This window comes from Callithrix jacchus, chromosome 13 (genome assembly GCF_049354715.1).
Source record: "Callithrix jacchus isolate 240 chromosome 13, calJac240_pri, whole genome shotgun sequence".
Taxonomy (NCBI): domain Eukaryota; kingdom Metazoa; phylum Chordata; class Mammalia; order Primates; family Cebidae; genus Callithrix; species Callithrix jacchus.
Window position 1 is genome coordinate 10,118,104 of NC_133514.1, and position 12,826 is coordinate 10,130,929.

General features: G+C 40.6%; 1 protein-coding gene across 1 annotated transcript; it reads left to right on the forward strand.

The window, feature by feature from the left end:
• Positions 1–7,409: 7,409 nt before the first annotated feature.
• Positions 7,410–9,411, forward strand: DEFB134 (defensin beta 134). Its single transcript, XM_017963619.4, has 2 exons — positions 7,410–7,532; positions 9,269–9,411. The coding sequence occupies exons 1-2, from the start codon at positions 7,475–7,477 to the stop codon at positions 9,409–9,411; spliced, it is 201 nt and encodes a 66-aa protein (XP_017819108.1). The 5' UTR covers positions 7,410–7,474.
• The last annotated feature ends 3,415 nt before the right edge of the window (positions 9,412–12,826 follow it).

The following is a 12,826-nucleotide window of genomic DNA, read 5'->3' on the forward strand; positions in this document are numbered from 1 at the left end:
GTGGGAGCAAACTGTAAGCCCTTTGAACTCCAGAATGGATGGATACATTTTGCAGACTTGTGTTTAACATAATTTCTCATTCTTTCTTGACTGGAAATAAATGTTGTCCTAATCCCTAATCCCATGTACTGACTGACCCCTGGAGCATTTCTTCTGGATGCACATTCAGGCCTCTTAAGAACTATAAGAATAAATAATAGAGGAATCTCATACCCTACAGGTGTTTATAAAAAATGTAAGTTTCTAAGGAAAAAACAAAGATAAAAATGTTAAATATGTAAAATAATAAGAACGGGCAGTCGCAGTAGGCAGTGTTTGGTTATCTGAAGTGGAAAGTCGACCTTCTTCCTCATCTGGTTCTGAACAAATGTCATTTTCATCACCGAGAGAGACCTACTTAGATAACATGGGTTAACGTCTGCTAATCGTGCGACCTTGCTAACATTGCATCTGAGAATTAGGCACATGACCGTTCCAGTCATTCCATCCCTTGAAGCAGGTCCCCCCTCTGCTGCCCTCTCTGCCCCTAGAGAAATAGAAAAGAAGACCTGCTTTCTACAATAGGCCCACTAGGGGGAGCTGTAACACTGAAGAGTTGCTAAGTCAGCACGCCTGGTTCGTTCTTCCCAAACTCTCAGATAACTCCGTTTTCAGGCCAAGATAATTAAAGGACAGACAGGATACCAGGAGTACGACATGGCATGAGTGCCACAAAGATGGAAAAAATCTAGAATGAGAGCAAATTACCCCGCAAACAAAATTCAAGAGTTTGTGTCTTTTTTTAACCGCAAAGCTTATAGTCCATCAACCAGGGGAGTGGAAGGGTGGGTTATCTCCCTATGCAGAGGAAACATTAGGAGTCTATTCAGATAACTCGAATTGCATCTTCGTGGATCTGTTTCTTCAGTCATAGTCATTGCTTTTTCTATATTTTCTCAGAATCGCGCATGAACAGCATATTACTCTGAGATCAGATTCTAAGCCAATCTCAGAATAACACACTAATACAATTTTTACCACGTACACTGTACCCGTAGCTGAAAACTCATATCTTCTTTGTCATCTTAAGTTATGTGCCACTGTGTTATTCAGTATACCACATTAGAGATTATCTGATAATTAAGGACAGTAAGGGATTTTTAAAGTCATAAATACCCTCCTACATAAAAATGCTAAAAAAGGAAAAATTTTCCACATTTGCATATAAACAACAACTTTCCTTTTAAAATGTCTAGGTATAAATCGAAGTTCAAAGATTGAATGTCTTCAATCTCTATTTTAAAGCCCAAGGCATTAGAATCCAAATGAAGGAAGGTAAAGAATGAATATTCGGTTATAAATTATTTATTGAAAATCTGGCACCTTCCTGGAGTGCCATGTGCAATAAAACGAATAATTTCTGGTCAAATTTAACTATCTACTAGTAAACTGCCTCCTTCTTCTTCTACGGTGACAGCTTATATTCAACAGCTATCTGATCTTCTTCTTGGTGTTCTTTTAAGGAAAGGCATTCGTCAAAGCACTTTATCTTTTTTTACTGAAGCCCTCTGCAATCTAAGCCATCTTTCAATGCTCATCTGGTACCTACTGGCCCACTCCCAGAATGCAGTGAACCTTCCTGTGACCCTTCTTTGATATCCTGATCGCCGGCCCGTGGATTACACAGTGTTCTTGGGCTTCCTGGGAAGGATTCCAAATCTGTCTCCTGGCTCCACTTCTATTAGGTTGGTGCAAACCTACAGCTGGCAAACCAAGTTCATAGACTATATCAAGCAGAAAATTCTGCCCTTTGTGTTCCATAAAGGATTTCAATTATTTGTTCGCATAAAGTCTATTGCTTTGTAATGTAAACTGTATTTCCAAAGCTTTTCCTCATGATCAGGAAGGAAAGACTTCTCAGATAGGTGAGAAAAATCAGTGAATTCTGGATTCTTGATCAGAGATGCCAGTGGTCCTAGGCCATTCTGGTTTCAGTAAAAGGAAGAGTCAGCACTAGCAATCACCAGCACAACGACCCTAAGATCCCCTTCTGTGTTTCTAGGGTGCTGGCAGAGGCTTGTGCCCAGACACCGCTTGCCCTGCAGCTCAGGAGGAAGGACCTGAATGGAGGTTTAGGGGAAAACATCCCAGAGCTTTCATGCCCCTCATTGGCCCTCCTTATAGGCTTAGACTTGTGAAGTGCGCTTCTTCCAAGACCTCCCCATCCCTGATTCAACTTAACATGTCATTTTCAAAGTCTCTAAAGGCAGGGAATGTCTGCTTAAATAAAGTAACCACAGGTTCCATTCACTAAAACTCTGAAGTATTATAGAAGTAGCACCCTGAAGAAGCCATGGCAGAAAGAGAACTTCCTTTTTGGTACGGAGAAAAGTGACTTCACCTGTAGTGAGACCATCTAGAAAGCCATGAAGATCAAGTAAGACCAGGAATGTGCATGTACTTTGCAGTTTCTGAGGTTGATATTCACCGGATGTGGTGACTCACACCTGTAATCCCAGCAGTTTGGGAGGCCAAGGCAACAGATCACTCGAGGCCAGGAGTTCGTGACTGGCCTGGCCAACATGGCAAGACCCCATCTGTAGTAAAGATACAAAGATTAGCCGGAGGTGTGCACCTGTACACTCAGCTATCGGGAGGCTGAGGCAGGAGAATTGCTTGAACCCATGAGGTGGATGTTGCAGTGAGCTGAGATCACAACACTGCGCTCCAGCCTGGGCAACAGAGTGAAACGCTGTCTATAAACAAATAAATAAACTTTGCTCAGGTTGCATTGCCATTGCTTTGTACATACTGTTTACTTTCCCACATGTATTATAGGTTCTCTAAGGCCCACTCCTCTTTCTTCTATTCCTCTCATATTACATAGAACTGATGAGAAAAGAATTTGTATTAACTTAGATTTCAGTGTAAAAATTAGTTGATCTCATTCAGTTGATTGGACAGAAAGATAATCAAATGAAATCTTTTCTATATCTTACTAGTGTGTTTACAATTTCAGATCTAATGCCACTGCTTAAGGATGCGAATACACAGTGCCAAAAACATTAAGAAATAGGCTTGCTGTTGTATCATGTGCGTCCTCCTGTTATCAGAAAAAATAAAATGAATGCTTTTCCTCTATAACTGCTTCCTTAACTTTTACAGTTCCTCCAGAACGCATGAGACGATGCCGATATTTCAACAGTCTTTCCTGCCTTTGCCATGGCTGTGCTTTCTGCTTCCTTTGTCCACACCCTGTTGAGATTTGATAAATGTGCTTTGAATGACTGATAGTCACGATGATTGCATGCTGTCTCCTGATACAAAATCTCGCTGAAGCACAGAATTGTTCTTGCTCCTGGAAGGTTCAATAATCATTCAGCAGCTCATCTCTTAAGAGGACTAAACGTACACAGAAGTCCTCTTCACCTCGGCTACTGATTCTCTCTAACCTGCTTCACCTATTCGACCATGAGGGTCTTGTTTTTTATCTTTGGAGTCCTTGCCTTGCTGTCCACAATTCCTCCAGGTAACACAGAAAGTTTTTTTTTTTTTTTTTTTTTTTTGAGACGGAGTTTCGCTCTTGTTACCCAGGCTGGAGTGCAATGACGCGATCTCGGCTCACCGCAACCTCCGCCTCCTGGGTTCAGGCAATTCTCCTGCCTCAGTCTCCCGAGTAGCTAATTTTTGTATTTTTAGTAGAGACGGGGTTTCACCATGTTGACCAGGATGGTCTCGATCTCTTGACCTAGTGATCCACCCGCCTTGGCCTCCCAAAGTGCTGGGATTACAGGCTTGAGCCACCGCGCCCGGCCGACAGAAATTTTTTATTCCAAAATTCTGAAATTACAAGTAAAAGAAAATGGAAGGTTTTTCAAGAATCTGAAAATAAATTAGACATGGGCAGATCTTACTGTACCATGAAGGCTGCTCAGAGGATCGAAGAGTCATACTAAAGACATCAATAAGGTGGTTCATTGCAGTGATTTAACCTATTATAAATTCACTTGAGGCCGGTCACAGCGGCTGATGTCTGTAATCCCAGCAATTTGGGAGTCTGAGGTGGGTGGATCACTTGAGCTCAGGAGTTCTAGACCAGTCCCTGGGGGAGCAACAGGGCGAAATCCCATCTCTACAAAACTATACAAAAAAAATAGCCCAGTGTAGTGGCACGTGCTTGTGATTCTGGCTACTCGGGAAGCTCAGGCAGGAGGATCGCTTGAACATTGGCTGCGTTGAGTTTCGGTCGCGCCACTGCACCCAGCCTGGGCAGCAGAGTAAAACCCTGTCTCAAAAAAATAATGATAATAAATAAAAATAAACTGACTTGAGAGTTGTGTTTGATCAAAAGATGGTGACAGGATGCACACGGAATACAGGAAATTTAAAGAACTGCAAGAAAGAAAAGCAAGTGAAGACTAGAAGAAGGGCTGGAGGTGAAGAGGTGGGCGCCCCGCCGTAATCCTTGATTCACAGGACACTTTCACCACTGACCTAGGCAGGGACCTACTCTCTGTGTTTCTTTAAAGTTGAATAAAATTCTTGCCAACTAGGCCAGGTGCGGTGGCTCAAGCCTGTAATCCCAGCACTTTGGGAGGCCGAGGCGGGTGGATCACGAGGTCAAGAGATCGAGACCATCCTGGTCAACATGGTGAAACCCCGTCTCTACTAAAGATACAAAAAATTAGCTGGGTATGGTGGCGCGTGCCTGTAATCCCAGCTTCTCAGGAGGCTGAGGCAGGAGAATTGCCTGAACCCAGGAGGTGGAGGTTGTGGTGAGCCGAGATCACGCCATTGCACTCCAGCCTGGGTAACAAGAGTGAAACTCCGTCTCAAAAAAAAAAAAAAAATTCTTGCCAACTAGAAAGTGCTAGTAAGATGAAAAATAAATAAATAAAAATAAAATTGAATAAAACTCTTATGATATCATTTAATGTATGTGGAAATTACTTTTTGTGTGGTAAGACTTAAGAGTCCACCTTAATTTTTAACCACATAATTAGCCAATTATATAGCTATATTTATTAAATAATCAGTATGACTTTCCCAAATTAATTTAAAAACTCATCAGTACTTCATAATAAAAACATATTAAACTGTGGTTTATAGCTGAGATTTAGATTACTAGTTGACTTATTTATAATTTCTAAAGTACATTTTAATACTTCACAATTCAAGATTTCCTCATTTATATAACACTTCACTATTGAAGATTCCCTTATTTATGTAATTGTGAATAATTATAATTTTCCTCCATGAATGTTAGTGGGTTTTTCATATGTTTATTGAGATATAATTTACCATAAAATGTATTACTTTAAAGTGTTCCATTCAGTGCCTATCAGTGTATTCTTAAAATGGTACACCCATCACCACTAATTCCTCACATTTTTATAACCCTAAAAAGAAATCTCTCCTCCTCCCCGTCTCCAGCAACCGCTAGTCTGATTTTTGTCTCTACCTAGATTCCTATCCTGAGCACTTACTATAAACAGAATCATAAATGTGTGATCCTTCATATCCGTCTTCTTCCACTTAGCCTAATGTTTTCAAGACACGTCCATGTCTAAAAGTAACGGGTGCTCTGAACATGTGTAATGGGAAAGAGGACCATCTCTTCACAGAGGATACAGCAGCTCCTTCCTTTTACATCTCCCACTGTTGTCTAGAATACATTTCTGTTTATTACGATTACCATTTGGAAAGGCCGCATATTGAATCTGTAAGGCTGAGGGTCAGACAGGGACGTTTCAATTGCAGCTGAGAATATGGCAGGTGCAGAACATCCACAGATCAGGATGGTGAGGGTGGCATGATGACCCTAAAGAAATAGCAAACCCAGGACGGAGAAGAAAGAGCTGTGTAGTCCCAGCATGGAGCGTACTGTACTTCTCCATTTTCCAACCCCAGAGCACCGTGTGACCCTAGGGGAGTATGCGGGCAGAAGGAAAAAGCTGGTGTGCTGCTAAACCACAAACTTGTTTTCAAACGATGCACAGACATCCCCTCTTTGTCTCCAAAGCCTAAGTGAAGCAGACACCGAGCCGGGATCCCACCATGTTTGTTAAGTCTTCTTTTTGAATTGCACCCTTTATCATTAGGTAATGCCTTTCTTTGTCCTTTTTGATCGTTGCTGCTTTACAGTCTGTTTTGTCTGAAATAAGAAGAGCAACCACTGTTCTCTTTGCTTTCCGTGTGCTTGCCGGGTCTTTCTCCATGCCTTTACTTTGAGTCTATGAATATCACTGCATGTGAGATATGTCTCTTGATGACAGCATACAGCAGTGGCCCAGCCTTTCTGCTCCTGAATATTTGCAAAAGAGAAATGAAAACATATATCCACACACGACCTGTACGTGAATGTCCATAGCAGCTTTATTTACAATAGCCAAAAACTGGAAATAATCAAACGTCCGTCAATAGGTGACTGAATAAACACATAGATGTGTGTCCATGCAGTGGTACTCAGCAATGAAGAGGAATGAACAATTAATTCATATTATAGCAAGGATTAGTCTCCAATAATTATGCCAAGTAAAAGAAACCCAACAAGAAGGACTATAGTGTATATTAGAATATATGATTCCATTCACATGAAATTCCAAAAAAATACAAAGTAATCTATAGTGCCAGCAAAAAAGTTGTGGCCTGGAGACGGGGAAGTGAAAGAGAAACAGGAGGGGAGTATTCAAAGGGCGTGAAGAAACAGGGCGAATGGATATGTTTATGAGTTTGAATGTGATGACGGCTTCACAGAAGTGCAGATATGGCACAACTTACCCAATGGTGCACTTTAGTATTTGAAGTTTATTGTATGTCATTTACACTTCAATAAAAATGTTTTTTAAAATGGTGACAATTATTTTAAATGACTCGATGAAATATTATGCAACACTTAAAAATAGTATTGATAAAGTTTATATTGACACTGATACATAGTATGTGTCAATTTACAAAACCAGGTTATCTAATTATAAGAATATTGTTTTTAACTATGTAAAACAAAATATTAAACAACAAACTAAGCATAGATGAAACTCTCTTAAGAAACACACGGTTTGTCTCTGAGAGTTGAAGTTAAAGTGTAACTTGCCTGTCCTTGTCATGTTCAATATTTTACCAATTTTCTAAAATTAGCTTTAAATTTTTGTTGTAACAAAAGCTTATGGAATTTTAATTTTATTCATTTTAAAAAAGTAAGAGCATGTAGTTCTCAGGCCTCCATGAGTACTTTTGGAAAACGCAGATGGGAGAACAGTGTCTTTGTCAGTAGGACAAGCTGTCAAACAGGAAAGGGCTGTCCATTTTTGTCCTCAGATGAGCATTGCGAACACAGCTGCCTCAGGGGTGTTCAGTGCAGCGTATCTACCTGAAGCGGGCCGTAACCCAGACCTGAGAGGTTTGTACAGGGGTGTGTGCTCCACTTCTTTCTCTCTATTCTCTGACAGCCAATATCAGACCCTGCCGTTAGCCTCCTCAGCAGAAGCTCCCAGCCATGAAGCCTCTCCTCATTGTGTTTCTCTTTCTTTTCCTTTGGGATCCAATGCTGGCAGGTAAAACTGGCAGATTTGGGGGGGAAGGGGTGCTTCATATAGAAGAACAATTCCACTAAACAACCCTATAAACACTCTCACCACGGACCCTTTAATTTTCAAAGTAGAAAAAGGCATCAGCCAGTTTTGATGTCAGCAAGACCTGGGCTTGAATCTGGCTCTCCAGCTTGTTAACAAAGGTCTGGGCTTCTCTGAGCCTTAGTTTCCCTTTTTGTTTGTTTTTTTCCTTTTTTGGCTGAACTGATCAGCATCAATGAGCCTTAGTTTCCTCATTTGAAAAATGGAAATGAAGAGCCTTACAAGGATTAAATCAGAGCATGTATGGAATATGTCTATACATAATATGAAAAGTACCTGGCTCCTGAGAGCTGTCCTTGTATCTTCATCAGTAATGCCCATCCTGTTTTGCTACTGTTATTTTGTCTCTAATTCAAGAATGTATCTAAGTGTAATAGTCAAAACCAGCAAATAGTGACAACACAATTTGTTAATTTTCTAATATACTATAAGTTTCTTATAGTTAATTTACTATTTGTGACTCCATTGATTCTTGCTGGGACCAAATCCACTATGGTTTATGGCGATGGATTTGTGGGCTCCAGACAAAGACCCCATCTAGTGTACAACATTCCTTCCAATTCCTTTTGCATTCTCCTAACTTGTCATTTCCATAGAAATTTCTTGTCTCGTTTTATAGACCATTATATTTCATCTTCTCAAAAATGTTACAGACTGTCCTCTTGGGCTTCTGTCTTGCCAACTAAGTAACACTGATCCCTTCTTGTTCCTGTAGGATGATTATCCTCCAGGGCATCAAGACTCAGTCAGGGTATGTGTTTGCTCAAAATTTCTACAGATTCCTTGAGCTTCATCCAATGGGACTTCTCACATCTTCAGAATTGATTTCACCCTCCTCCAAACGACAAGACCATTCCATTTGCAAATACGTCATTGCACTTGTCATGATCTTTCCTCTCTCAGGCGTATTTTGTATTTCTTCCCTTTTTGTCTAGACTGAAAATTCACTGAGATTAAGGTCTATGTCATACTCAGATCTGTACCCCAACAGTCCTTGATGCACATGATTTGTAAAGATTGGTTTATGAATAACAATGGGTAGTTATTTAATTAATAAATAATGAGTGAATGACTGTGTGAATAGCTAGCTTGGTTGTGTGGATCATATTCACTGACCGATTCAGGGCAGCTTCCAAGTTATTAGATGCTTTAGTCAGCTTGGGCTGCCATAACAGAATTCCACAAACTGTGTGGCTTAGACAAAATTTATTTTCTTGTAGTTCTGGAAGATGGGAAATCCAAGATCAAGGTGCTAGCTGATTCCACTTCTGATAACAGCTTGCTTCCAAGCTTGTGAACGGCCATCTTTCTGCTGTGACCTTCACTAATAAGACCATAAATCCTACTGGATTAGCCTATCCATCTTATTGGATTAGGGTTCCACCATTATGACCTCATTTACCTTATATTACTCTCTGAATGCCCTATCTCCAAAGACAGTCACATCGGGGCTGCATTTTTAGTAGAGACAGGGTTTCAGCATATGAATTTTGGGGTGACAAAATTCAGCCATACCACTAATTAATTTTTTCAGTTACAGAATCAATTATTTTGACCAAATCTCCTTGGAACCCAGTTGGATAAAAACTGAGGGACTAGTGATTTTATGGTCCAAAAAGGCCTGTAGTGAATTATCTTTCTATTTATTTTCCTTCCAGGTCTAAATCCATTATCATCAGAAATGCACAAGAAATGCTATAAAAATGGCATCTGCAGACTTGAGTGCTATGAGAGTGAAATGCTAGTTGCCTACTGTAAGTTTCAGCTGGAGTGCTGTGTCCCAGGAAATCCTCCACCCTGACACGAAAAAGCAGGGAATTGCCACCATATTGAAGGCCCTTGATTCTGCCATCTTTCACAAAACCAGGGAATTTAGATCAAACTGTGACAAACTGTGTTAATCCCAATGTAACATCACATATATTTCTGTTGCATTAGGACTAGAGACAAGTTCTGTTTAGAAATGACTCCAAGAACAGTTTTTATGTTTCATTTTCACATTGAAAATCAGTCAAATTTGCATCAGCTTCAAAAAGCGTGTTATATAAAATCATATGAGCACAGGCAAGCTGCACTTTTTTTCTGAATGGGAAATAGGTTAAACAGTGTCAGACTCTCCTGAAGAGCCCCAGTAAAGGAAGGAGATTCTCTACAGAATATGAAATTCCCATCAAGAGACAGCTTTGCAGGACTTTCAAAATATGTCAAAGAGGCTGGGCGCAGTGGCTCATACCTGTAATCCAAACACTTTAGGAAGTCGGGGGTGGGGGTGGTGAATCACCTGAAGTCAGGAGTTCGAGACCAGCCTAACCAACATGGAGAAACCCTGTCTCTACTAAAAATGCAAAATTATCCGGGTATGGTGGTGCATGCCTGGAATCCCAGCTACTCAGGAAGCTGAGGCAGGAGAACTGCTTGAACCCAGGAGGTGGAGGTTGCAGTGAGTCGAGATCACGCCATCACACTCCAGCCTGGGCAACAAGAGCAAAACTCCATCTCAAAAGAAAAAAAAAATACATCAAAAAAATGTATTTTAGGGTCAAATACTTTGATTTTTGTAGCCCACTATCTATCTCGTGATGTTATACCAGAGCCAGGTTGGAATTTGGTGTCTTATTGCTGCAGAGTCTGTTTTCTCAGTTAAGATCTCTGTTTTAATGTTAATGCTGGCCCATTGTGCCTAAACCCCAAAGGGAGAAGGTATAATAAGGGATCTGCCACACCTCCCTCCTTCCCGTCGTTGCCTCATATAAGAATAGCTACTCCTGCTCTCTTTTAATTTCCACGTGCACAGACTACCTTTTCCCACCCTTTTATCTTTGATTTGTATGAATCCTTCTGTGTTAGGTGAGTCTCATGAAGACAGTAGACATTTGGATTGTCATCTTTTAATCCATTCTTCCATCCTGTACCCAAGTGGGGCACTTAGGCCATTTACATTCAATGTTAATGTTGAAATATGAAGCAACGTTTTTTCATCATGTCGTTATCTAGAAAGGTTTTTTTTTTTCATTGTTATTGTTTTATAGGCCCTGTGAGTTTTAAATCTTCAAGAGGTTCTATTTTAATGTATACTGAGCTTTTGTTTCAAGGTTTAGAACTCCTTACAGCAGTTCTTGGAGTGCTAGATTAGAAGTGACAAATTCCCTCAGCATTTGTTTGTCTAAAAATAACTTTATTTTTCTCCATTTATGAAACTTCCTTTTACAAGATACAGAATTTCTGACTGCCAGTTGTTCTGTTTAAGGAGGTTGAAGATAGGACCCCAATCCCTGCTGGCTTCCAAGGTTTCTCCTGAGAAGTCTGCTGTTCATCTGATAGGTTTTCCTCTGTAATTTACCTGCTGCTTTTTTCTTACTGCTATTAGAATTATTTCCTTCGTGTTGACCTTAGATATCCTGATGACTATTGCCTTAGTGAAGATGTAGTGAATTTCCCAGGAGTTCTTTAAGCTTCTTGGATTTGCGTATCTAGATCTCTAGGCAGGCCGGGAAAGTTTTCCTCAGTTATTCCCTAAAATATGTTTTCCAGACTTAGCATTTTCTCTTCTTCCTCAGGAACACCAATAATTCTTAAGTTTTGTCATTTGCATAATACCATACTTCTTAGAGACTTTGTTCATTTCTTTTGATAATTTTTCTTTATTTTTGTCTGATTGGGTTAATTCAAAAGCCTTGTTTTGAGCTCTGAAATTCTTTCTTCTACATGTTCTAGTTCTAGAAACTTTCAACTAGAACATGTAGAAAATTTCATAATTTTGTAAATTACAAAATTACAATGTATTTTGTAATTCCCTCAGTGTGTTTTCATTTCCAGAAGTTCCAGTTTTTTTTTTCTTGATAGTTTCTCTCTGGACAATTTTTCATTCAAATCCTGAACTGCTTTTTAAATTTCTTTATAATGGTTTTTGCCTTTCTCCAATATCTTCTTGAGTAGCTTAATAATCAATCTTTAAATTTCTTATCTGGTATTTCAAAGATTTCATCTTCGTTTGAGTCCATTGCTAAAGAGCTAGTGTGACCTTTTAGGTATGTTATACCACCTTGTTTCGTCACGTGTCTAGAGTTATTTTTCTGGTTCCTTCTCATCTGGATAGGCTATTTCTTCTCGTTTTCTTGAATTTATGTTTGATATGACTGTATGACTGTTTCTCTCATTTGTTTGTGGTTTTTTAATTGCTTTTTTCTCCTTGAGGATGAGACTTTAGTTCTTACAGTTAATCATAGCCTCATTTAGTTCCTGGTGCTTTAGGGGTGAAAACCCTTGGTTACAGAGTCTTCGTATGATGGTTTTCTCATGTGCTAGTTGTAGTAGCGGTGTGCTCAGTTTGTGAGCAAGTTCATGGTGTTCTGTGGGTTGGAAGGGTAGGGGTCTGTTGAAGCTTATCTCATCCCCCCAGAGTGTGTACTTTTTATTTATTTATTTTCCCGCAGTATTTTATTCACTAATTGGTGGTTCAGGCTTCTGGCCAGTAGGAACCAGTTGTGCCTAAAGCAGAGGGGTAAAGGATGTCCCAGGCTTGACAGAGGAGGCTGGAGGAGCTCTCGGTCAGTTGCACTGGGGTCTTAACAGGGGAAGGGTTGGAGCCATCTCAGCCCTCCTGCCAGATCAGCAGGAAAGTTACACCTCTCAGGCATGCTCCTGTCCCTGTGTTCCTAGTGTTCAGGAGCTGACTGACAGGCACTTCTTTTCATCTGTAGGAATGTTGATGTTCCAAATAGAGAGGAAATGTGGCTCTGCCTCCCGTGCAAGTTTGAACCTAGAGGGTGCGCCTTCTCTGAGGATGTGGCCACCCTCATGTGTTCCAGGAAGATTGTCTATATTTGCACCCACACTAAGCTCCCATGGGAGAAGCCCCAACTGTGCCTGTGGTGGTGGACAAGGTGGGAAAGACTTCCTTTTCCCCAAGACCCTTCACATGCGCCAGAGTTGTCTGACTGTTGGGCTAGAGCTGAAGACCTTCCCTCCTGAGCCCAACATTACAACCTTGCCTCTACTGAAGGAAGCTTTCCATCTGGTGCTCAAGGCCTGCCGTCTGGATTGTTTTGCCCCACAGGGCGTTCCCTTGATGTGGTGCACTCCTTCTTCCCCTTCAAATGGGAGTCCCCGGGAGCCAGATTACTGTGAATGTTGTTGCTCCTCTGGGTCTAGCTGCCCAGAAAAGTTGCCACACTCTAGGCTGGTGCTGGGAAATGTCTGCAAGGGATTCAGTTATG